Source organism: Protopterus annectens, chromosome 17.part0 (genome assembly GCF_019279795.1).
Source record: "Protopterus annectens isolate FY-2018-M chromosome 17.part0, PAN1.0, whole genome shotgun sequence".
In the NCBI taxonomy this organism is placed as follows: domain Eukaryota; kingdom Metazoa; phylum Chordata; order Ceratodontiformes; family Protopteridae; genus Protopterus; species Protopterus annectens.
This window is the reverse complement of record NC_056751.1, coordinates 647,917,068-647,941,512: the sequence shown is the minus strand read 5'-3', so window position 1 is coordinate 647,941,512 and position 24,445 is coordinate 647,917,068. Positions and strand designations below refer to the sequence as shown.

General features: G+C 43.5%; 1 protein-coding gene across 1 annotated transcript in view; it reads left to right on the top strand.

The window, feature by feature from the left end:
- Positions 1–24,445, top strand: part of PPFIBP2 (PPFIA binding protein 2) — a gene marked incomplete in the record, with an annotated part of 2,221,164 nt that overhangs the window by 2,153,836 nt on the left and 42,883 nt on the right. The window contains 1 exon segment of the mRNA XM_044058974.1: positions 4,244–4,432. Within this exon segment, the coding sequence (XP_043914909.1) occupies positions 4,244–4,432 (189 nt within the window).

The window sequence follows — 24,445 nt, the reverse complement described above, 5'->3', positions numbered from 1 at the left end:
TTACATGGATCTGTAGAGAGGCCTCTTAATGTGGAGGAGTCACACCGGCTGTTCTCCAGGCATCAGGACAAGCCTTTTGGATAAGCTGATGATGAGGACTTTAGGATCAGATAGTGTACACTTTGCACTAATGAGAATGCAGCCTGGTGTGTTTTCTGGTCCCATGGACATGTTATTTTTAGTCTTTGATGACAGAGATGGCAAGACTTGTTCCAGGTTGATTTCAGGGGAAACTAAATTTTCAGGGATATTGGAGGAAACAATGTGTGTAAATGGGGATAAAGTTAGTGCTAAATCTGTGTAATATATTGGCTATGTCCTTCAGACAGGAATATGTAATATTATATTGTTATATTATATTATTCCTTAATCTCGTAACATAAGTGAAGAGACATGGGTCCAGATTCTATAATGCTTATGTAATGTCACAGAACATATCCACTAAAAATGTTAGACTATCTTAATAATCAGAGGCAGGGATGCCTCCCAGTCAGGTACATTGTATGTCAGTGGGGCAACCCACTGCATTGCAGAATGCAGTCCATGGTATTGCCTCTTCCCCATCTGGTAATTGCAGTACCTGGTAATGCAGTGCTACAGCATTCAGTGATAATGAATCGTATCTATGCAAGGCATGTACAGACCTGCCCAGCAGAGATGCAGCTCCAAAGCATGATGTATGATGTGAGATGCACCAGTCTAGATGGCCTGCCCACAGAGCCATAGGAGGATAAAGCACTGTATGCTCACCATGGCTAAAGATAAGGCATGGACTGTTGGTGTCAGCGCTGCCAACAGCCAGATGCTCATCTAGACATGCTGGGCATCTAGAAACTTATGACACTGTTACATGTACTCTATGGAACTGATTGTCTAGAGTGTGGAACTCATTGCCCCAACTAGTAAACTGAAATGGTAATAACAAACTTTACAAATATAACTTCAAACACTTGTTGGATACATGTCTCATCTCTTGTTCCACAGCAGGTTACTGTTGGCTATATGTCTCGTCTCTTGTTCCACAGCAGGTTATGTCGGATACATGCCTCATCTCTTGTTCCACAGCAGGATACTGTTGGATATATGTCTCTGCTCTTGTTTCACAGCAGACTACTATTGGATACATGTCTCAGCTCTTGTTCCACAGCAGGTTACTGTTAGATACATGTCTTGCCTCTTATTCCACAACAGGTTACTGTTTGGCACATGTCTAGCCCCTTCTTCAACAGCAGGTTACTGTTTGATACATGTCTCACCTCTTGTTCCACAGCAGGTTACTATTGGGTACATGTCTCACCTCTTGTTCCACAGCAGGTTACTATTGGGTACATGTCTCACCTCTTGTTCCACAGCAGGTTACTGTTGGGTACATCTCAGCTGTTCCACAGCAGGTTACTGTTGGATACATGTCTCAGCTGTTCCACAGCAGGTTACTGTTGGATACATGTCTCGCCTCTTGTTCCACAGCAGGTTACTGTTGGATACATGTCTCGCCTCTTGTTCCACAGCAGGTTACTGTTGGATACATGTCTCAGCTCTTGTTCCACAGCAGGTTACTGTTGGGTACATGTCTCAGCTGTTCCACAGCAGGTTACTGTTGGATACATGTCTCAGCTGTTCCACAGCAGGTTACTGTTGGATACATGTCTCAGCTGTTCCACACAGGTTACTGTTGGATACAGTCTCGCCTCTTGTTCCACACAGGTTACTGTTGGATACAGTCTCGCCTCTTGTTCCACAGCAGGTTACTGTTGGATACATGTCTCAGCTCTTGTTCCACAGCAGGTTACTGTTGGATACATGTCTCAGCTGTTCCACAGCAGGTTACTGTTGGATACATGTCTCACCTCTTGTTCCACAGCAGGTTACTGTTGGGTACATGTCTTGCCTCTTGTTCCACAGCAGGTTACTGTTGGATACATGTCTCAGCTCTTGTTCCACAGCAGGTTACTGTTGGATACATGTCTCAGCTCTTGTTCACAGCAGGTTACTGTTGGATACATGTCTCCACTCTTGTTCCACAGCAGGTTACTGTTGGATACATGTCTCAGCTCTTGTTCCACAGCAGGTTACTGTTGGATACATGTCTCAGCTCTTGTTCCACACAGGTTACTGTAGACTAACTTCTCCTTTCTAGAAAACTTTTCATCCCTCTTCTCTCCTCATTCACACTGCAGTTTATAAAATTATTATTCTTACCATATGGTCATTTTCCCTGTTTCAACTCTTACGAATGCTTCATGCAACTTTATTCTGCTCCTCTTTTCACTTCTCTCCAGCTCTACTGTCTTGACTTGCTGTCTGCCCTTTTCCTAATCTTTCCCAGTCTACTTTCTCTTTCCTAAATCCACTTGCTGTAACTCCTTTAGACCCTAGACTTTACCTACACTCAACTACAATCTGTCCGGCTATTACCTGACAGCTCCTCTATGCTGGACCCCGTATTTATGCTTGGTATTACATTACAACTACTATCCCCGTTGTGTGCTGATAATACTGTGCAACAGTATATGGATGTTATTAATTTTTAAAACTGATCTACCATGAGTGTTCTTTGTATATGTAATTGTGAGCAATTTATTAATACAATGCGTTGTAAGTTGTTTGTAAGATTAGCTCCTGCCTTGCTGTTTGCTCATAAACTTACTTTGTATTATGTTACCCTGTCCCTCTACTCAGTTTCATACAGACTCCTCAGAGGTGATCTCTGTCTGGCATACAAAGCAATCTTAGACCCCACCTTGATGGGACTGCTGTATATCCGCAAGTCAAGCTCTACTCGAGCAACCCATATGTGCAACCTCAACCTGCTCTGTGATATCAATAGGACATGCTGGTAGGACAGATTTATGTCCCAGAGACTCCCCCTCCACGTCAAGCAGAGTACCTCATTATCCCTTTTTAAGCACAACCTGGATAACTGGATGGGAAACAGAAAATACGTTCCTGGGATTCCACCTGTGTCCCTGCTGGACAGGGGCTGTGAATGACTTGTCTAAACATAGGCTAAACGCTTGGGTAGGCTTATAAGGGCCTCCGGTCCAATAGCCTAGTAACCTCCTATGATCCTGTGAAAATCTTTGCAACCTTTTTTTTTGTTTTTTGTGTACTTTGTTTCCATATGTTCATACTGAAGTATGGAGCATTCCCCCCAGGCTTCTGCTGAAAAGGGGTTACTTTGCTGACTCAGTTGGACTATCCTAGAAAACAAATAATTAATAACTAAAATAAATGCATAGACATGTTGCAGAGAACTTTAACTGGAGGAAATCATTTATTAATTAAAATATCCACCACCATGAGATGGCATTGAATGTTATTGCTAAGCCAAATAGAGTGGCATTGTATCACTGTAGCAATGAGGAACCTACACATGCCTGGCAGTGGAGGAGACTGCCTGGGGGGGGGGGGTGTTTAATAAGGTAAATGAACAAAAAATACTCGTGCCTTTAGATTGTGAAAGTAAGGTAGATAGGGACAGTCACCTCTTTATCAGAAAAACATGACTTCAAAAAATAAGTGTTTTGAGCTGTTTTTTTACACCAGTGAAAGGAATTGTTCTGGGTGGGGCACAGTGGCCATTTCTGATGCGACCAAGCAACCCACCATTTTATAAGTGCCCCAGAATCAGGCCTGATACACATGCTGAGTCTTCTCTAATCACATGTAATTGTAGGATGGCTTGCAGTGGCTGGCTGAACCTTCATTTGCATGTCTGAAACACAAAGTTCATCTTCTGGAGTTGTCTGCATTTCTGAGTACCTCTCCAGCGTAGGTAGCATCTTATCCCTAGCAAGAAATGTTCAACAGACTGGCCAGATTTATTCTATGAAAAAACTCTTCTTAAAAAAAATAAGTATTTTCTTTGGGGCTAGGTGGCAAATAAGAGAAACAGAGTAGAGGTGTCAGATGAATACAGGACCCAAACATCATGATTATGACAAAATGTCAAAACTTCTGCACAAAGGTGTTTGGAGACGAGCCTTTTCAAAATATCACAAGACATCTAAATTTACCCTGAAAAATTGTTTCAGCACATTGACTCTCAAATGCAAAATTCTACATGGACAAACCGATCCGTTTTAATGACTGACGTATAGCATTCTATTGAGTAGAAATATACATTTTATACGAGTGTGTGATAATATACTGAGTGAAAAGCATTCAACAGTCTTAAAGAAGGCTTGTTTTCAGTTAGAAGTATCTGCTTACAAAATATATTTTATTTCCTCCTCTTTATCAGATTCTCGAACCTCGTTTTAATGCCGATACCCTGGCGATGCTTCTGAACATTCCTCCACAAAAAACACTTTTGCGGCGCCATTTGACAACAAATTTCAATGTGCTAATAGGGTCTGAGGCACAGCAAGAGAAAAGAGAAATTATGAGGTCCTCCAGTTACACACCTCTGACTACAACTGCAAAGGTTAAGGTAAGTGATGGTACAAATTTAAGAGATAGTGACTGAAATATGGTTGTGTTTTCTATATGTGTCTCCAGATCTGCATAAAAGATATTCAGTAGTTTGCTTCTAGCACTTACATGGTTTCTATTTGTAACTTTACAATCTTATTTATTTTTCTTTTGCAGTACATTGGAAGTAATTTATTTTTGGAATTTATCTCTTGTATTTTGTTGCCTAGTACATTTTAAACTTTTTGCCAGAAAAAGCTCTGTGGTATAGTGGTTGTTACACCTCTTTTACATGCAGAAGGTCCTGGGTTCAGTCCACAGAGGTTCCTTTGGGGTATTGGAGGTTGATATAGTGGTTAAGGTGTTTACTTTTGCAATCACAAAGTACAGGGATTGATTCTCACTTTTCAAAAAGGATGTTTGCTAAGCTTAAAATGGCCCACAAGTGCAGCTAGCCTAGTATATGCCCATGAACCTATCCAAAATGTTTGCATACCTACGTTTCTCGCAAGTAGAGCACTCCATTAGTAAAAACTGTAACTTACAGTTGAGTAGAGGGCTCAGTCAAGGGGTGGTATTCATAGTTACATGTGTACTGCACAATATACAAACATAAAGTGGTTCTTAAAGCCTCAGTGAACATCTGAGATGCACCTCTCAATTGTCCCTGGCTGAAAATGTTGCACTGCTCCTCCTAATCCCTCAAAAACTAGCAGTTTTGGGAGCAAAAGTTGTGAATTGAGCTTAATAATGGCAATAATTTGATTTATACACCTCTTTTACTTCAGAAAGTGCATGTTAACTCACATTCCCTTATTCTGTCAACTTATCAAGTTAATAGTACTGATGTTTTTAAGTTTCCTTGATTCTGGAGATAAAAGGGAGGAGACTGTGATCTAAGCAGTAAGTAAAATCTGGCTTCCTAACTGTGCAGTGACATGCATATGAGCAGTGATGTCGGTGATATGCACATGAGCAGTAATGTGGGTGTGACCTGTCTAAATGAAGGATCTGCACATCAGGGCATTCCTACAATAGGAATATTATATAGTTCATAGTTTATAGGTGAATACTAAGCTAAGTGTCCTGAAGGTCCATTTTAAGCCAAGCCAGTAACCCATGGTGAGATCCAAATCCTGTAAAAAAATTTAACCATTATGCCTAACCTTCCACAAATTTTTTAGTTCTGTTAACAAATGTTTAATAGTTCTGTTGGTTAGTGATAGGCTAACTGACTTGTGGGCCAGTTTAATGTAGCCAGTGATCCTATCTGAAAAATCAAACTTTGCATCTTGGGTCTGCAAAGTAAACACCTTAACTATTATACTAGTCCCAACCAAAATGTGTAATAACACTGTCAGACATACCACTATGTGGATATGAACTTTCAATTAATTGCAGTAACAATGCACACACAGCTGTTTCTTATCCTTCTCTGCCACCAGTGCATATAATGATGAGGTGATTTAGGCATGCTTGTACTATGCAATGTCTAAGAAGGGTACATGCAGCTAGTGACTGTGCTGCACCCTTTAAAACAGGAAAGTAGTTTCCATAAGGAAGCAGACCATAGCAAGTGTACCTTAGTTCTGTACAGCTTCAGCTATCTTAATGAAGTGACTACCCACAAGTGGTCAAACTGTACACAAGACAACTCAAAGGTTCACAGTACAAGTTTAATGGGCTCAGAGAAACAAGTGTCTTTGAACTGCATTCAGATATCTCTGGGTACGTACCTACTTTTCAGGATTGATTTACCCATTCATGCTGTATCTATTTTTTGGAGATTTGACCCTATTTTCACACTTGATGTTCCCATTCACAAGATTTTATAAATTTCACCTTATCGTGTATGATTTTGAAGCTGCTTAATTGATAGGAAAATAGCCTATGTGTCATTGCACTGGTGACATCAATAATTAAAAAAAGAGAGTACCCAAATTTCTGCATAATTTTTGATGTCCTTCTATTCAGTGTTGCAGTATTCTTAACATATGGATTGCATTCTGCCCTACAACCCAACATCCTGGTAGTATACAAAAACTTTTAGCCACTGCCAGTACATGGATGCTGCATGTCTACTCTGACAACATCAACCATAAAAAGAAGTCAGCATGTACCAACCTCAGAACTTTTCTGCCTCCATTCGGAAGGTTGACTCCTATGTATGGCCTGCAGTCAGATTTCATGAGTGTTGCTACCAGCTTCAGGTAAGTGCCCATTGGGGATTTATTTTCTTGCTACTGCCATTTGTTTTTGTTCATGTCATCCAGGAAAGGGCAAGTGTTTGTTTGGAAGGCAGATTCTACATATAAAGATGGCTGCGACCACTCTCGTTTTTGTTTAGGACCTAGTCACGGTTATAGATACTGTTCCACCTGTCAGGCCCTTATGACTAAGATTTTGCTTAGCTGGCTTTCGGCTCAAAATCTTTGTCTCGAAAATCAGTGGCTTAAATGTCTGGTGAAAGAGGTTATGGAAGGTTCTGAGGTCGTTTGGCTGAACCAAGTTTGAAGAGGAAGGTGAGCAAGCAAAAACCTGCATCCTCTTCTGCTGAACCTTCTACCCCTCGAATGTACCCCCATGAGGTTGGTGAAGACCCGGAGGTATGGTCGGAGGTTGGGTCTGCCCCTTCAGCAGGTACCTCTGTGGAAGCCACCAAGGGATCTGATCCCAGCACATCCGAGGCTATGCAGACATCCATTTCTGGTGATATGGGGGGAGCCAGCTCTTGTGCTGGAGGACTCCGGCGATGTCCCTGCTATTGCGAGTAAGGAACCTTCCTTGATTACGCTGAGTGTCAGGTCTACTTTGGGTTGTTGTTCTTTGTCCCCTCACACAGAAAGACTTGAAGTAGAAACAAAAGACTAAACGTCCCAATATACCTTCTCCTCAGTTTGATTGCGATGCCTTTTCCCAGGGTCTGATTAAGATCTTGATGGCCTTTCAATCCTACTTCTTCTCTCCCTCCCCCTTCTTTCACTTTAACTCCCATACAGGCTGCTGGGCCTCAGGTTCTTGATTATGAGGATTCTTCCTCTGATGAGGGTTCACGTGCATATTCCACCCAAATTAATTCTCCTCTGGAATATACATCCTCTGAGGAGGAGTCTAATGGAGGGGAGTCCCCTCATGAGGCAATTTCTTTTGGAGAGCCTATTAATAAAATGAGGGACTTCTTCAAATGGGATTGTTCCCAGATTCCTGAAGAAGAGAAGCAATATTATGACCTCCTACAGATGGAGGTTCCATCTCCCTCTGCAGTTCCTAAAGTCTTTCCAGCTTTCCTGGACATATTGTCTTCCTCCTCTTAAACTACAGATTCTCAGGCCTCTGCTCCCAAGAGGACAGACAGATTTTATAAAGCACCAGATGACTGCAAGGTTATGTGCAAGTGTCCCTCTGCTGATCCAGCTGTGGTCTCCATAGCTTCTGATAAGTCTTCCTGTTTATCTCCTTCTATGACGCTTCTACCATCTGGTAAGGAGAAGAAATCTTGGGAGACTGGGTAAAGGAGTATACATCTCTTCCACTTTATCAGAGCTATTAACTACCAGACTGACATGTCTAGGTATTCCTTGGCTTTGCTTTCTCAAGCTCCACAGGCTCTAACTTCTTTACCAGACTCCAAGGTTAAAACACAGGTCTTGTCACTTTTGGTTGCATCCTCTCAAGTAGCTAGTCATTCCTTTAAGTGCAGCTATGATGCTGTTGAAGCATCATTTAGAGTTGCTGCTTTTGCCCCTGTGCTTAGGAGGCATTCAAGAATGAGACTTCAGTCATTACCTGATGATATTAAGGCAAAATTACTAGATGCTCCTTTCAACAAGTCTTCCCTTTTGGTTAGACAGCTGCAGACTTATTTAAGGCTGTGCAAGAAAAGGGGAAGGAGCTTCAATACCTTAAACACCTGTTTGTTTCACCGGTTCCAAAATTTCATAGAAACCTCCCCGTCAAACCTCATTTGTTAGGTGACCTGCTTGTTTCTTCTGTGCTTCCACTTCTGCTCCTTGGTCTAGGAAGTCTACCAGGAGACCTCCCTCAGTCCAAAACATCATCAATTCTCTCTTCACAGCATTCCTTTCAGGGAAGGCCCAGTTCTGTGTGACAACTGGCTTTTCTTTCCAAATCATGCACCCCTTTCTCTTCACCTCTCTTTCTTTTCCAGCCTGGGCAAAGATAACTTGGGATGCCTGGGTCCTATCCATTATCCTAAAAGGCTACTTTATGACTTGGAAGAATCTCCCTCCATTCATGGGAATTCCACAGCCCCCTCCAATCAGATGCAACTGTTTCCACAGCTCCTTTCTCAGCTGATGTCTCAAGCCACTATTCAACCAGTACCTCTGGATTAGAGAAGCAAGGGGTTTTACTCAAGAATGTTTTTGGTTCCAAGAAAGGATGGCCCTTGAAGACCAACCCTAGACCTCTCCCACTTAAGCACTTTCCAGCAAATTACTTATTCCCAGATGCTGTCCCTACAGACACTCTGCCCCCTGATTTCACCTAAGCCTTTCATGGCTTTATTGGATCTCAAAGATGATTATCTGCATATCCCCATCCATCCTCAATACAGGAATTTTTTTACATTTCTCTGTGGGTTCTTTGCACTTTCAATTCTCTGCCTTGCCTTTTCATCTTTCCACTGGCTCAAGAGTATTCACAAAGTGCTTGGCCCCTGTCATTGCCTTCTTGAGGGTCCAGGGAGTTCAGGTTTACCTTTATCTGGAAGACCTTCTTTTCTTGGCAAACAATTCAGATCACTTGTCTCAAAATCTTATGAAGGCTATTCATCTCCTTCAAAGCATTGGGTTCACAATAAATTGCATAAATCCAGCTTGACTCCCTCTCAGGATCACATCATCTTTGGATACAGGTTCAGGACAGACTTGATGGTGTTATCTCTCATCAGACAAAGTTCAGTCTGTCATTTGCTTCATGGAGACTTCTGACTCTTCCATCCATCTTGGTCTTGGAATTCCTAAGACTTCTTAGATTCATTGCTTCCACAATTCCCATGTTGCCCTCTGCAAAGCTTCACATGAGAAAATTTCAGTTATTTCTAAAGACAACCTGGTCCCCAGAATTCTCACCCACTACAGATTATGATTCTTCTTCTTCCCTGCCTGAAAACAGAGATGCTTTGGTGGATTCAGCAACTGAATCCAGGCCTTCCCTTTCTTTTCCCCCAACCTTCTCAACAGCCTTTCACAGATGCTTCAGACAGGCTGGGGGACAACCTTTGCTTCCAGGAAGGCCCAGGGTCTCTAGTTTCCACCTCAGAAGGGGGAGCACATCGACATCAGAGAAATGAGGGTTCTGCTTTCTAGCCTTGCAGATTTTCCTTCCTCTCTTCCAACCAGATCCTCTGAAGATCTTTACAGACAGCACCACTGTCCTCTGGTACATAAACAAGTAGGGGGCACCAAAGTCTTAACCTTCTATGCAGGTTAGCTATTATGGCATGGGAATTAGAAATTCAATATAAGGTCACTCTTCAGCTGTTTACCTACTCTCTGCTCAAAATGTTGTGGCAGATGCATTAAGCAGGTCCATGACACAATCACATGAATGGATGCTTCACAGGGATCTGTTCCTGGATATGGTTCACCAGTGGGGTATTCCACATATGGACTTATTTGCCTCCCCACAAAACAGACAACTTCCTGTCTTGTGCCAGGGTCCCACACCCTCTGGCTTGGAATGTTGATGCCCTTTCTTTCTCATGGAAAGGGATGTTTCTTCATGCATCCCCCCCTTCCTGTCATTCAGAAAGTCATGCTGAAAATTCAGCAGGACAAACCGAAAATCTTGTCTGTGACCCCTTTTTAGCCAAGACAGCATTGGTTCCCTCTTCTGCAACTAGCCAAGGGCCATCAACACAACTTGCTTCGCCAAATGGATCTGCTCACACAAGACAAGAGATAGTACAGTTTTGTACCTACCATAAATGTAGATGTTCGAGTTCTAATACAGCTGCAGTAATCACAGATGGGCTTTCTGCTGTCAGGCGGGTCCTCGGTCGGCCGAATTCCAAAGTCTAGGTCCGGCGTCGGTTGTTGTCACTTTCTTTCCTGACGTCAGTGCGACAGGGGTATATAAGACACAGCCGACGCCATTTTCTTCAGTCTTTCTTGCCCCAGATGTCAGGTGCCCCCAGAAGGAAGGCAATACATAATATATATATATATATATATATATATATATATATATATATATATATATATTCATGCAATGCAATATAATCAAAAATCAGTAGTTGCAAGCAAATATACCATAGAAGGATAACCCAATCAAGTTGTATGAGGAGGGGTTAGCCCCTAGGCCTTTACCAAGAGGGGAAGGAGGGAGGGAAATATTAGCACTCGAACATCTACATTTATGGTAGGTACAAAACTGTACTATGTTCATCGTGCATACAGCTGCGGTAATCACAGATGGGTAGAATCCCAAAGCTACGCACAGGGTGGTAGGCACTAGGTGGAACTGGGATGAGCCAGAATGCCCTGCAACACAGCAGTGGCAAAGCCTGCTCTAGTTTTGGAGTATTAGGGCAGGTGGTAATGTTTGGTGAAGGTATGCACGGAACTCCAAGTGGCTGCCTCCAAAATATCTTTGGTGGGAACTCCTCTGAGGAAGGCTGTAGAGGTAGCTGTGGCCCTGGTGGAGTGGGATCTGATGCCTGTAGGGATAGATTTTCCATGAAAGGAGTAACAAAACCGTATGCAGTGGCCTATCCATTTTGAAATTGTCTGTTTGGTAACTGGCTTCCCTTGAGCTCCCACAGCATAGGACACAAAAAGTTGTTCTGATTTCCTGAAAGGCTTTGTTCTGTCCAAATAATAACATAGCTGTCTATGGATGTCTAAGGAGTGTAGCAGCCTTTCCCCTTTGTTTTGAGGATTGGGGTAAAAGGTAGGTAAGTGTATGGCTTGATTTAAAGCTACCCTGGATACCACTTTAGGCATAAATGACGGGTTGGTTGAAGGAAACCCTGTCCTGATGGAAGATGAGAAAGGGCTGCACAGCCATGTGGGCTTGTAGTTCCGAAACCCTACGAGCTGAGGTAATGGCCAGAAGGAAAGCTGTTTTCCAGGACAAATATTGCAAATCTGTTGAGGCAGCTGATTCAAAGGGAGGCAATGTTAATTTTTCTAGAATGTAATTAAGATCCCAGGCTGGTATTGGTTGTTTCCTTGGAGGTCTTATATTCTTAGCCCCTCTGAGGAACTGTCTTAAGAGTGGGTGAGAGAATAAGGGTGGATCAGTGTTGAATTCTGCAGAAATGGCTGAGGCATGAATTTTTATGGAGGAAAATGAAAGTCCACTGTTCAACAGCTCAGCTAGATACTGTAATATCTGAGGCAAATTCAGTTTTCTAGGATCCTGGCCTTTTTTCTCATTCCAAGAGCAAAACCGTGATGGCCTTCTGGCCTCCAAAATGACATCCTGCACCTCTTTGGAGAGTAGGGTCTGTTGTGGTGTTAAGGAATTTTCCATGCAGCGAGATTGAGTGTTTTCAGCTGACTGTAAAGAGTTTTGAAGCTGTGCTGAGTCAGTAGAAGAGGCATTAGAGGTAGGGACCAGGGAGGAGTATGCATTAGGCTCCTCAGGAGTGGGTACCAGTGTTGTCTTGGCCAGTCTGGAGCAATCAGTATCATCTTCGGTCTGTCTGCTCTTGCTTTCAAGAGCACCTTGGGCAGAAGAGGCAAAGATGGGAAAGCGTAAACGGTCCATGCTGCCCAACTGAAAGAAAGGGTGTCCACTCTCCAGGCCTTTGGATGAAAGGTCCTTGAACAGAACTTTTCCAATTGATGATTCCTGTGGGAGGCGAAGAGATCTATGTCTGGCCTTCCCCGCGCTTGGATTATCTTTGTAAACACTTGAGGATGCAATTTCCACTCGTGTGGGTCTGTCATATTTCTGCTTAGTTTGTCTGCCAGCGTGTTTTCCAAACCTGGCAGGTACTGTGCTTGAAGTTCGATTTGCCATTCCAGAGCCAAGTTCCAAAGTGACATGGCTAGTCTGCACAGGGGGTATGAATATATTCCTCCTTGTTTGTTTATGTACCACATTACTGTGGTGTTGTCTGTTCTTATCAATAATTGCCCTGGATGCAGGAGGTCCTTGAAAGCTGTAATTGCATTTATTACTGCTAGCATTTCTTTTTGATTGATGTGAAGGTGCTTTTCCTTTTGGGACCATTTGCCCTGAATGCACCTGTCTGTCATGTGCGCCCCCCAGGCGTAGTCTGAGGCGTCTGTTGTGATGACTTGATTTGCTTGAGGCTTGCAGAATGGGAGACCTGTGTTTGTTTGACATGCTTGGGCCCACCATAGAAATTCCTTTTGCAAACATGGGATTATTGGTATTATTGTTTCCAAACTGTGGCTGTGTTGAGACCATAGGTTTCTTAGGTACCATTGAAGTTTCCTCATGTGCAACTTTGCGCATGGGATTAAAAGAATGCAAGATGCCATGAAGCCCAGAGCCTGCAGGATTTTCCTTGCAGTGAGCCTGGTACAATTTGCTAGCATTTTGAAGTACTGAGTTAGTTGCCCCTGCTTTCCTGGCGTGAGATAGGCCATCTGGGTGTTTGTGTTCAAGTTGGCACCCAGGAAAGTTATTTTCTGAGATGGTGTTAGCCTGGATTTCTCTTTGTTGACTGTGTATCCCAGAGAATTCAGTAACCATGTTACATAAGCCAGATGTTCCAGAAGTATGTGCTTGCTGTCCGCTTGGATCAGGCAGCCGTCCAAATAAGGGTAAATTTGTATCCCTTGAAGTCTGCAGTAGGCAATTACTGATGCCAGGCATTTCGTGAATACTCTGGGCGCAGTAGATAAGCCAAAGGGCAATGCAGAGAATTGATAGTGGATTGAACCTGCAAGAAATCTGAGGTATCTTCTGCAGCTTTGTCTGATTGGGACATGCAGGTATGCCTCCTTGAGGTCCAATGTTACCAGCCAAAACTCCTTGCCCAGCATGGGAAGAAGCTGCTGTAATGTGAGCATCTTGAATTTTGGTACGAGTAGAAATGTGTTTAGGATGGATAAGTCCAAAATGGGTCTCCAGTCGGTTCCTTTCCTTGGTACCAGAAATAGTCTGGAATAAAAACCTTGACCTTGTTCGTGAGTAGGTACCTCTTGAATAGCTTTCATGTCCATGAGCTTTGAAATTTGTATTTGTGCCTCTGCCCTTTGATTGTGTGGCAGGTTTGGCATGCCTCTCATTTTTGGAAGAGTGTGAAAATGAAATCTGTACCCTCTATTTATAATGTCCAGGATCCATTTGTCTGTTGTGATAATATTCCAATTTCTTGTAAATAATGCCAGCTTTCCACCCAAGGGTGCTACCAGCTGAGACTTGCTTGGCATGAAAAGGAGGAAGTCATTGGGTTTGTTTCCTGTATTGTTGTGCACTGTCTTCGCCACCTCTTGGTGCTGGAGTTTGCCATTGCCTGCCTCTATATGATCCTTGAGATTGCCCTCTGCCCCTTGTGCACCTGTATCTACCTCTTTGGGGCTTATCCGTGGCTGGAAAGGACCAGTTTTTAGAAGGCCAATTTCTGCTAAAACGTGGTGGTTGAACCTGTAGAAAAGCTTTGACAGTTTGCATAGATTTAGCTTTTTCTTCCATTTTCCATAGTATCTCCTCAGCATTAGTACCAAATAGTACATCATTTTGTAAAGGAGCATCTAGTAGTTTAGCTTTAACATGATCAGGCAAGATTTGTTCCCTAAGCCAGGCATGTCTACGGATGACTGATCCTGTAACAGCAGCTCTACTTGAGGCCTCTAAGGCATCATAGCCACATTGTAAGGTGTGTTTACCCACTTGTTCTGCACTATGCATCATATCCTGCAACTCCTTCAAATCTGGTTGTTCAGGTTGAGACATTTTATTTCTTAATTGTGATAACAGAAACTGCTGATATTTAAGCATATGGAAATGACAATTTAAGGCCCTCATGGCTAGGGTGGCCGAGGTATATACCTTTTTTCCCCAACTTTCTAAGGATCTAGACTCTCTTTCGGAAGGTAGTGGATTCTTAGCAGTAGAGGCCTTCAATCCCTTGGGGCCTTGAGAAATGGTTTCAGGGTCAGCATTATGGCTTTTGTAAAGAAATTGGTGAGAGTTAGGAACTCTGTAGTACCTATCAGGCTTGACTGGGGCAGGAGGCAGGGAATCCGGATTAAGGCAAGCCTCCGAGTAAACATCATCAAGTATGTCCAAGACAGGAGGTATCGCCAGAGGTCTGTGTTGAGGTAACAAAAGAAATTCCCTAAGTCTTTTCTTGGAATCGGAAAAGTCTTGGCCTTCCCAATGGAAGTGTTACCTCAAGGTGTGCAAGGTTTCCCCAAAAGAAAAATCCTCTGGGGGAGATACAGACGGAATGGACTGCTCTGCATCAGAATCTTCAAAAGGGGAGTACGAGTGTTCCTCTACATCAGAATGTTCTGAAAAAATGGAGCCCTGGTCAGAAGAGGGAGAATCTTCCTCCACTCTGGGTCTCTTGTCTGGAGGGGGTTGGGAACCCCTGATAAGAGTAATTAAATCCTCAGCCATTTTAAGCATCTGCTTTTTAGGCACGGGGCCTGGAGATGGGCCCTGTGCAACAGGCCTCTTGGGATGCATGGCTGATTTGGACTTAGTAAAGGCCTTAATAGAAAAGGAAGATGAAGGTCTAAAGACACCATGGGTGGAAGTGGACCTGTCCACATTAGGAGGCTCAGCACTCACAGTGGCTTCTGTGGTTGTAGTCTGGGTATGGGCCGAGGTACCTGCGGTCTCGGTTACAGAAGACACCGCCAAAGAAGTGTCGTCTGTAGTCAGGGGCTGCATAGGCGTATCGCTGAGAACCGGACCACGTGTAGCCGGTTTTGGCGTGGTGTCTGTGGAGACTGCGGACCTCGCGTGTCGGTCCTTGTCCTTGCATTTTTTGGACAAAACGGTAGTTGGAGTCTCCGACATTTTATAATCAAAGGCTTTACCAAAAAAGTGTTGGGCGAACTCCGCCCGACGCTTAATAGTGCGTTTATTGAAAGTAGCGCAAAAGCGACAGCCCGAGACGTCGTGGTCTGGGCCTAAACAAGGTATGCAAAGGGAATGGAAATCCTTATGCGGTATTTGCTTCCCACAAGAAATACAATTGTTAACTTTGTCTGACATCGGTCTGAGGCAAGAAAAGTTTCTAGCGGGTACTTAGCTTTAAAGAAGACTTGGTTTCCAATTTTTCGTAAATTCAGGAGCTGGCCGACCGGCACTTGCGAACTGCTTGACCGGGCACCGCGCGGCAAAAAAGACTGAAGAAAATGGTGTCGGCTGTGTCTTATATACCCCTGTCGCACTGACGTCAGGAAAGAAAGCGACAATAACCGACGCCGGACCTAGACTTTGGAATTCGGCCAACCGAGGACCCGCCTGACAGCAGAAAACCCATCTGTGATTACTGCAGCTGTATGCACGATGAACATCCTGCTTCATCCATGTCTGTCAACATTACAACTGACCTTGTGGGTGATCACCTCCTGATCCTTTTCAGGCACCTTTATTCACAGGACATGGCTGGGGTTTGGCAGAAGGCCAGGACACCCAATACTAGAAAATCTTATATCTGCAAATGGAGAAGATTTTCTGTCTAGTGCATTAATCAAAGTCTAGATCCATTTTCTGTGGACATTTCAGTAGTACTCTCTAACCAGTGTGAACTACTTAAAAGTGGCTTGTCATATTCTTCAGTGAAAGTCCATTGTTGTGTTCTTTCTGCTTGTCTGTCATTATCACATCCTTTAGCTTCCAGATTAGAGGTTAAGCTTTTTCTTAAAGGTGTCCTACATATTAAGCCTCTGAGAAAACCAGTCCCTCCTCCTTGGGACCTCGGTTATGTCTTAGAGAAACTAACTCTGCCTCTTTTTGAGCCCACAGGATGTTCATCGTGCATACAGCTGCAGTAATCACAGATGGGTTTTCAGCCGTCAGGCGGTCCCTCGGTCGGCCGAATTCCAAAGTCTTGGTCCGGCGTCGGTTGCTGTCGCTTACTCTTCTGACGTCAGGAAGGCCAGAGTATATAAGACACAGCCGACGCCATGTTCTTCAGTCTTTTTTGCCGCGTGGTGCCCGAAGCAGAAGCAGTTCGCAAGTGCCGGTCGGCCAGCTCCTGAATTACAAAAATATTTGGAACCGAAGTCTTCATTAAAGCTAGGTACCCCATTGGAGAATCTTTTCTTGCCTCAGACCGATGTCAGAAAAAGTTAATAATTGTATTTCTTGTGGGAAGCAAATACCGCATAAGGATTTCCATTCCCTTTGCATACCTTGTTTGGGCCCAGACCACGACATCTTGGACTGTCGCTTTTGCGCTACCTTCAATAAACGCACTATCAAGCGCCGGGTGGAGTTCGCCCAACACTTTTTTGGTAAAGCTTTTGACTATAAAATGTCGTCGGACACTCCGACTACCGTTTTATCCAAAAAACGCAAGGAAAAGGACCGACATGCGAGGCCCGCGGTCTCCACCGACACCACGCCGAAACAGGCTCCACGTGGTCCGGTTCTCAGTGATACGCCTTTGCAGTCCCTGACTACCGACGACACTCCTTCGGCGGTGTCTTCTGTACCCGAGACCGCTGGGTCATCGGCCCTTTCCCAGACTACAACCGAGGCCCCAGCTTATGTCGAGCCTATTAATGTGGACAGATCTACATCCACCCATGGTGTATTTAGGCCTTCATCCTCTTTCTCTATTAAGGCCTTTACTAAATCCAAAGCAGCCAGGCATCACACTAGGCCTGCTGCTCAAGGCCCATCTCCTGGACCCATGCCTAAGAAACAGATGCTTAAAATGGCTGAGGATCTAATAACTCTTATCAGAGGTTCTCAGCCCCTTCCTGACAAGAGACCCAGAGTGGAGGAAGAATCCCCCTCTTCTGATCAGGGATCCATTTTATCAGAGCATTCTGATGCTGAGGAACACTCTTATTCCCCTTTTGAGGACTCGGATGCAGAGGAGTCTATTCCTTCTGTATTCCCCCCTGAGGATTTTTCTTTTGGGGAAACCTTGCACACCTTGAGGGAACACTTCCATTGGGAAGGCCAAGACTTTTCAGACTCCAAGAAAAGACTTAGGAAATTTCTTTGGTTACCTCAGCACAGACCTCTGGCTATTCCCCCTGTTTTGGAGGTACTGGATGATGTCTATTCGGAGGCTTGTTTTAATCCTGATTCATTGCCTCCTGCACCAGTTAAGCCTGATAGATATTACAGAGTACCCAGTTCTCACCAATTTCTCTACAAAGGCCATAATGCTGACCCTGAAAGCATTTCACAAGGCCCTAAGGGAATAAAGGCCTCCACTGCCAAGAATCCACTTCCTGCAGAAAGGGAATCTAGATCTCTAGAAAGGTGGGGTAAGAAGGTTTATACCTCGGCCACCCTAGCCATGAGGGCCTTAAACTGCCAGTTTCATATGATTAAATATCAACAGTTCCTGTTATCACAATTAAAAAAACAAAATGTCTCAACCTGAACAACCAGATTTAAGAGTTACAGGATATGATGCATAGTGCAGAACAAGTGGGTAAACACACTTTACAATGTGGTTATGATGCCCTAGAGGCCTTCAGTAGAGCGGCTGCTACAGGATCAGTCATTCGCAGACATGCCTGGCTTAGGGAACAAAATCTACCTGATCATGTGAAAGCATAACTTCTTGATGCACCTTTACAAAAGGATGTTCTTTTTGGTACTAATGCTGAGGATATATTACGAAAAATGGAAGAGAAAGCCAAATCTATGCAAACTGTCAAAGCTTTCTTACAGGTCCAGCCACCACGATTTAGCAGGAATTGGCCATCAAAAAACTGGTCCTTTCCAGCCACTGACAAGCCTCAAAGAGGCAGATACAGACGCGGAAGGGGCAGAGGGCCATCACAAGGGTCATATAGAGGCAGACAATGGCAATCGCCAGCACCAAGAGGTGGTGAAGACAGTGCACAACAATACAGGAAGCAAACTCAATGACTCCCTCATTTCCATGCCAAGCAAGTCTCAGCTGGCAGCACCTTTGGGAGGGAAACTAGCATTATTTGCAAGCAATTGGCATATTGTCACAACAGACAAATGGATACTGGACATTATAAACAGAGGCTACAAATTTCAAGTTCACACACTTCCAAAAATGAGAGGCATGCCAAACCTACCACAAAATCAAAGGGTAGAGGCACAACTGCAAATTTCAAAGCTCCTAAACATGAGGGCTATACAAAAGGTACCTACGCACCAACAAGGTCAAGGTTTTTATTCAAGACTTTTCCTGGTACCAAGAAAAGGAACCGACTGGAGACCCATTCTGGACTTATCCATCCTAAACACATTTCTACTCGTACCAAAATTCAAGATGCTCACATTACAGCAACTTCTTCCCATGCTGGGCAAGGAGTTTTGGCTGGTAACATTGGACCTCAAGGAGGCATACCTGCATGTCCCAATCAGACAAAGCTGCAGAAGATACCTCAGATTTCTTGCAGGTTCAATCCACTATCAATTCTCTGCATTGCCCTTTGGCTTATCTACTGCGCCCAGAGTATTCACCAAGTGCCTGGCATCAGTGATTGTCTATTGCAGACTTCAAGGGATACAAATATACCCTTATCTGGACGACTGCCTGATCCAAGCGGACAGCAAACATATACTACTGGAAAATCTGGCATATGTGACACGGTTACTGCTTTCTCTGGGATACACCATCAACAAGGAGAAATCAAAGCTAACACCTTCTCAGAAAATAACCTTCCTGGGTGCTAGCTTGGACACAAACACCCAGACGGCATACCTTACGCCAGAAAAACAAGGGCAATTATCTCAGTACTTCAAAATACTAGCAAAAAGTACCAGGCTTACTGCAAGGAAAATCCTGCAGGCTCTGGGATTCATGGCATCTTGCATTCTTCTAATCCCGTGTGCAAAGCTGCATATGAGGAAACTTCAGTGGTACCTAAAAAATCTATGGTCTCAACACAAGCACAGCTTGGAAGCAATTATTCCAATAATTCCCTGTCTACAAAAGGAATTCCTATGGTGGGCCCAAGCATGTCAAGTAAACATAGGCCTCCCATTCTGCAAGCCTCAAGCAAAACAAGTCATAACCACAGACGCCTCAGATTACGCCTGGGGCACATGAAGGACAGGTGCATTCAGGGCAGATGGTCCCAAAAGGAAAAGCACCTTCACATCAATCAAAAAGAAATGCTGGCAGTAATAAATGCAATTACAGCTTTCAAGGACTTCCTGCATCCAGGACAACTGCTCATAAGAACAGACAACACCACAGTAATGTGGTACATAAACAAACAAGGAGGAACTCACTCATACCCCTTGTGCAGACTAGCCATGACTCTTTGGAACTTGGCTCTGGAAAGACAAATCGAACTTCAAGCACAGTACTTGCCAGGGATGGAAAACACACTGGCAGACACTCTGAGCAGAAATATGACAGATCCACACGAATGGAAGCTACATCCACAGGTGTTTACGGAGATAGTCCAAGCGTGGGGGAGGCCAGATCTAGATCTTTTTGCCTCCCACAGAAACTATCAATTGAAAAGGTTTTGTTCAAGGACCTTCCATCCAAAGGCCTGGAAAGTGGACGCCCTTTCATTCAGTTGGACAACATGGACAGTTTATGCATTCCCACCTCTGCCTTTTCTGCCCAAGGTGCTTTTGAAAGCAAGAACAGACAAACCGAGGATGATACTGATTGCTCCAGACTGGCCAAGGCAACACTGGTATCCACTCCTGAGGAGCCTAACACATATTCCTCCCTGGTCCCTGCCTCTAATACCTCTTCTGCTGACGCAGAACAACTACAAAACCCTTCACAGCCAGCTGAAAACACTCAACCTCGCTGCATGGAAAATTCCTTACCACATCAAACTCTACTCTCCAAGGAGGTGCAGGATGTCATTTTGGAGGCCAGAAGACCATCTACTAGAAAAGCTTACTCCACAAAATGGAAGCGGTTTTGCTGTTGGAATGAGAAAAGAGGACAGGACCCTAGAAAATTGAACTTGCCTCAGGTTTTACAGTACCTAGCTGAACTACTGAGCAGTGGACTTTCATTTTCTTCAATCAAAATACACGCCTCAGCCATTTCTGCAGAATTCAACACGGATCCTCCTTTATTCTCACACCCACTCTTACGGCAGTTCCTCAGAGGGGCTAAGAATATAAGACCTCCAAGGAAACGACCAATACCAGCCTGGGACCTTAATTACATACTAGAAAAATTAACATTGCCTCCCTTTGAACCTGCTGCTTCAACAGATCTACAATATTTGTCCTGGAAAACAGCTTTCCTTCTGGCCATCACTTCAGCTCGTAGGGTTTCAGAACTACAGGCCCTCATGGCGGTGCAGCCCTTCCTCATCTTCCATCAGGACAGGGTTTCCCTTCGTACCAACCCATCTTTTATGCCTAAAGTGGTATCTAGGGTAGCCTTAAACCAAGCCATACACCTTCCTACCTTTTATCCTAACCCTCAAAACAAAGGGGAAAGGCTGCTTCACTCTTTAGACATCCATAGGCAGCTACGTTACTATTTGGACAGAACAAAGTCCTTCAGGAAATCAGACCAACTTTTGTGTCCTATGCGTAGGGCTCCAGGAAACCAGTTACCAAACAGACCATTTCCAAGTGGATTGGCCACTGCATACGTTTTTGTTACTCCTATCATGGGAAACCTGTCCCTACTGGTATCAGATCTCACTCCACCAGGGCCACAGCCACCTCTACAGCCTTCCTCAGAGGTGTGCCTACTAAGGATATCTTGGAGGCAGCCACTTGGAGTTCAGTACATACCTTCACAAAACACTACCATTTGCCCTTATATTCCAGAACAAGAGCAGGCTTTGCCACTGCTGTTTTGCAGGGCATTCTGACTCAACCCAGTTCCTCATAGTACCTACCACCCTTTGCATAGCTTTGGGACTCTACCCATCTGTGATTACTGCAGCTGTATGCACGATGAACATAGTACAGTTTTGTACCTACCATAAATGTAGATGTTCGAGTGCTAATACAGCTGCAGTACAGGTTTCCCTCCCTCCTTCCCCTCTTGGTAAGGCCATGGGGCCTAAAAACCTCTTCATACCTCCTGACTGGGTTATCCTGCTATGTTTTATTTGCTTGCATTTGTGGATTAGCTTTATTTATGTATTGCCTTCCTTTTGGGGGCACCTGACATCTGGGGCAAGAAAGACTGAAGAACATGGTGTCGGTTGTGTCTTATATACTCTGGCCTTCCTGACGTCAGAAGAGTAAGCGACAGCAACCGACGCCGGACCAAGACTTTGGAATTCGGCCGACCGAGGGACCGCCTGACGGCTGAAAACCCATCTGTGATTACTGCAGCTGTATTAGCACTCGAACATCTACATTTATGGTAGGTACAAAACTGTACCTTTTGCTTCTCTGAAGTTTTGCACTTGGAAAACTGTGCTTCTAGTTGCCTTGGCTTTTGCTAGGAGGGTCTCTGAGATTCAGACTTTGATGACACCTATACCTTTCTTGGTTTTCCGCAAGGACAGGGTTTCCTTGTGAACCAACCCTCCTTTCATGCCTAAAGTGGTGAATGGCTTGTCTCTTAATCTATCCAATTACCCAGCTTTTTCCCTTTGCCTCAGTCCTCTAGTGAAAACAGTTTGCATACTGTAGATGTACATAGGTAACTTAGATTTTACTTGGACAAGACTAAAGCTATTAGGAAGTCAGATCAGCTTTTTGTGTCCTTTCATCCCAGGGCTTTGGGTTTGCCTGTCTCTAAACAAACAATTTCATCTTGGAAGGCTATTGTGTTTTGTTATGGTTTCCATAGTAAGTCCCTGCCTACTGTTGTCATAGCCCATTCCATTACATCTGTGGCTTCTTCAGGGGCTTTCTTTAAGGGTCTGGATACTAATTCCATTTGGAGGCTGCTACTTGGTCCTCTGTGCACACCTTTACCAAACATTACAAGTTGGACACTATTTCTAGGTCCAGAGCAGGAATCGCTAGGACTATTTTCCATAGTTTTGTGGAAAACTCTTCCTTGCAGCCTTCCTCTGTTCCTTCTACCTCCCAATGTCACAATTAAGCTATGACACTCCCCTATATGTAAAGAATACTGCAACATTGAGTAGAAGGACCTAGAATAGTTGTGTAAAATCTTACCATAACCATAGATGTCCTTCTCTTCTGTGTTGCAGTATTCTGTCCCTCCCTCCTTCCCTCTGTAACTTGTCACTTCCCTGGATGACTTATTGTTGTCCTTAGGACTTTTGTCCCTCATGGGGCATTCTTGTTCTGAGGATGGTAAGTGTGGACATCCTTTTATAGGTGATGATGTCAGATAAGACATGCGACGTCCCACGTACTGGCAGTGGCTTAAAGCTTTTGTACACTGCCCGGAGGTCGGGTCATAGGGCGGAACACAACCCACATGTTAAGAATACTGCAACACAGAAGAGAAGGACATCTGTGATTATGGTAAAATTTTACACAACTATTCTTTACTGTTATTTTTTTAAACTCTTATTTCTGTGTAGTATCTCACAATCCTACTAAAACTGGGGTGATTTCTGTGCTTTTTGGTATGTAAATTTTATGTTTAGAATGTGTCCAGCTTTTTGGCTGGATGTGTCTCCATTTAAAGACCCAATTGTACATATTTTCAATGTCTGCAGTTTGAGAGGTGTAACTGCATTATAGAAGAGCAACATAGTTCTGCCAAACTAAACAGAGCACCCTGCTCAGTTGTAAAACATTTTTATAAATAACTGCCCAAGAAAGACAGATATGAGACTAAATGACATGATGGACAAATTAGGAAAGATTCTACAGATAAAGCTGTTTTGTATAACAAGTGAGTTTTACATGGTCATTGTTTGTAAATGGCATAAGAACCAGACATAATAGTGTGTTTATTATTATTAAACACAGCAAATACAAATCAACGGAGGTCACTAAAAAGTCTGCTGACTTTTACTCCTGAGATTTCTAAAGGAAGTACTCATTCAGAATACATAAACACTAAGAGCAAATCCTCTTGAAGAAAGGAGAATGTCAATAAAATGTAATATGACTGGGACACAAAGTTCAATGGTAAAGAATGAAATGAAAAACAGATGAAAGAATTGTAAGATAATGCTTCTTACAGTAAAACACAAGGCAAATGTCTGCAGAAGGTAAGATATGATGAAGAAATATATTTTCATATTCCACCTACATTGAAGTATTAGGAATGTATTCAGTTCTGTTTTAATGAAGTAATGTAGGGCTTCATGCTTAGTGTTTGATAATTTCTGGAGGCCATATACTTTAAAACATATTCAGTCACAGCAGAAGGCCTGAATAGACAGCTCCTCAACAGATCATGTGACTTAGAGGATTGGCAACCTTTGAGTTAGTTAAATTAGGTAGGAATTGTAGGGGACATAATGCTCTGCTTGCTGTGTATGTAGTCAAAGCCTGAGTCCACATAAAAATGCCAACTAGCTTCCCATTTGATCTTGTGGCTGTAATGAAATGGAATTTGGATTATTTAACCATGGCAAAGTAAACCATGTTCATTTACACCAGATTTAACTGCCAGTATTAACACTGAAATCCAGTATAGTTAAAGGTGTAAGAATATAATCCTTGTGCTTCTCTGCAGACTGTAAGGTATGAATAAAAGGTTGGAGTGTTTCCCAAACTGTGCCAAGATAATCTGACTATTAATGCAAAACAATTTAACGCAAAAAACAGATCTGTTTAATTAGAGGAAGAAGTGCTTTGTTGACTCGAGCCCTCTTTCTCCAATTAATTTTCTCGTTTATACTTTATCCGAGTGATGGTCAAAACAGGACAAGTACCTACACTGACAAGCAGTAGGTGTATGACATAGGCCCAGTCCATTACCTGATGCATGAGCACAGTCTGTAGAATTGCTAGTTCACATGGTGGCATGTCTTTGGCATTTGGGATATGGAATGAAACCAGATACCTTGGCAAAAAC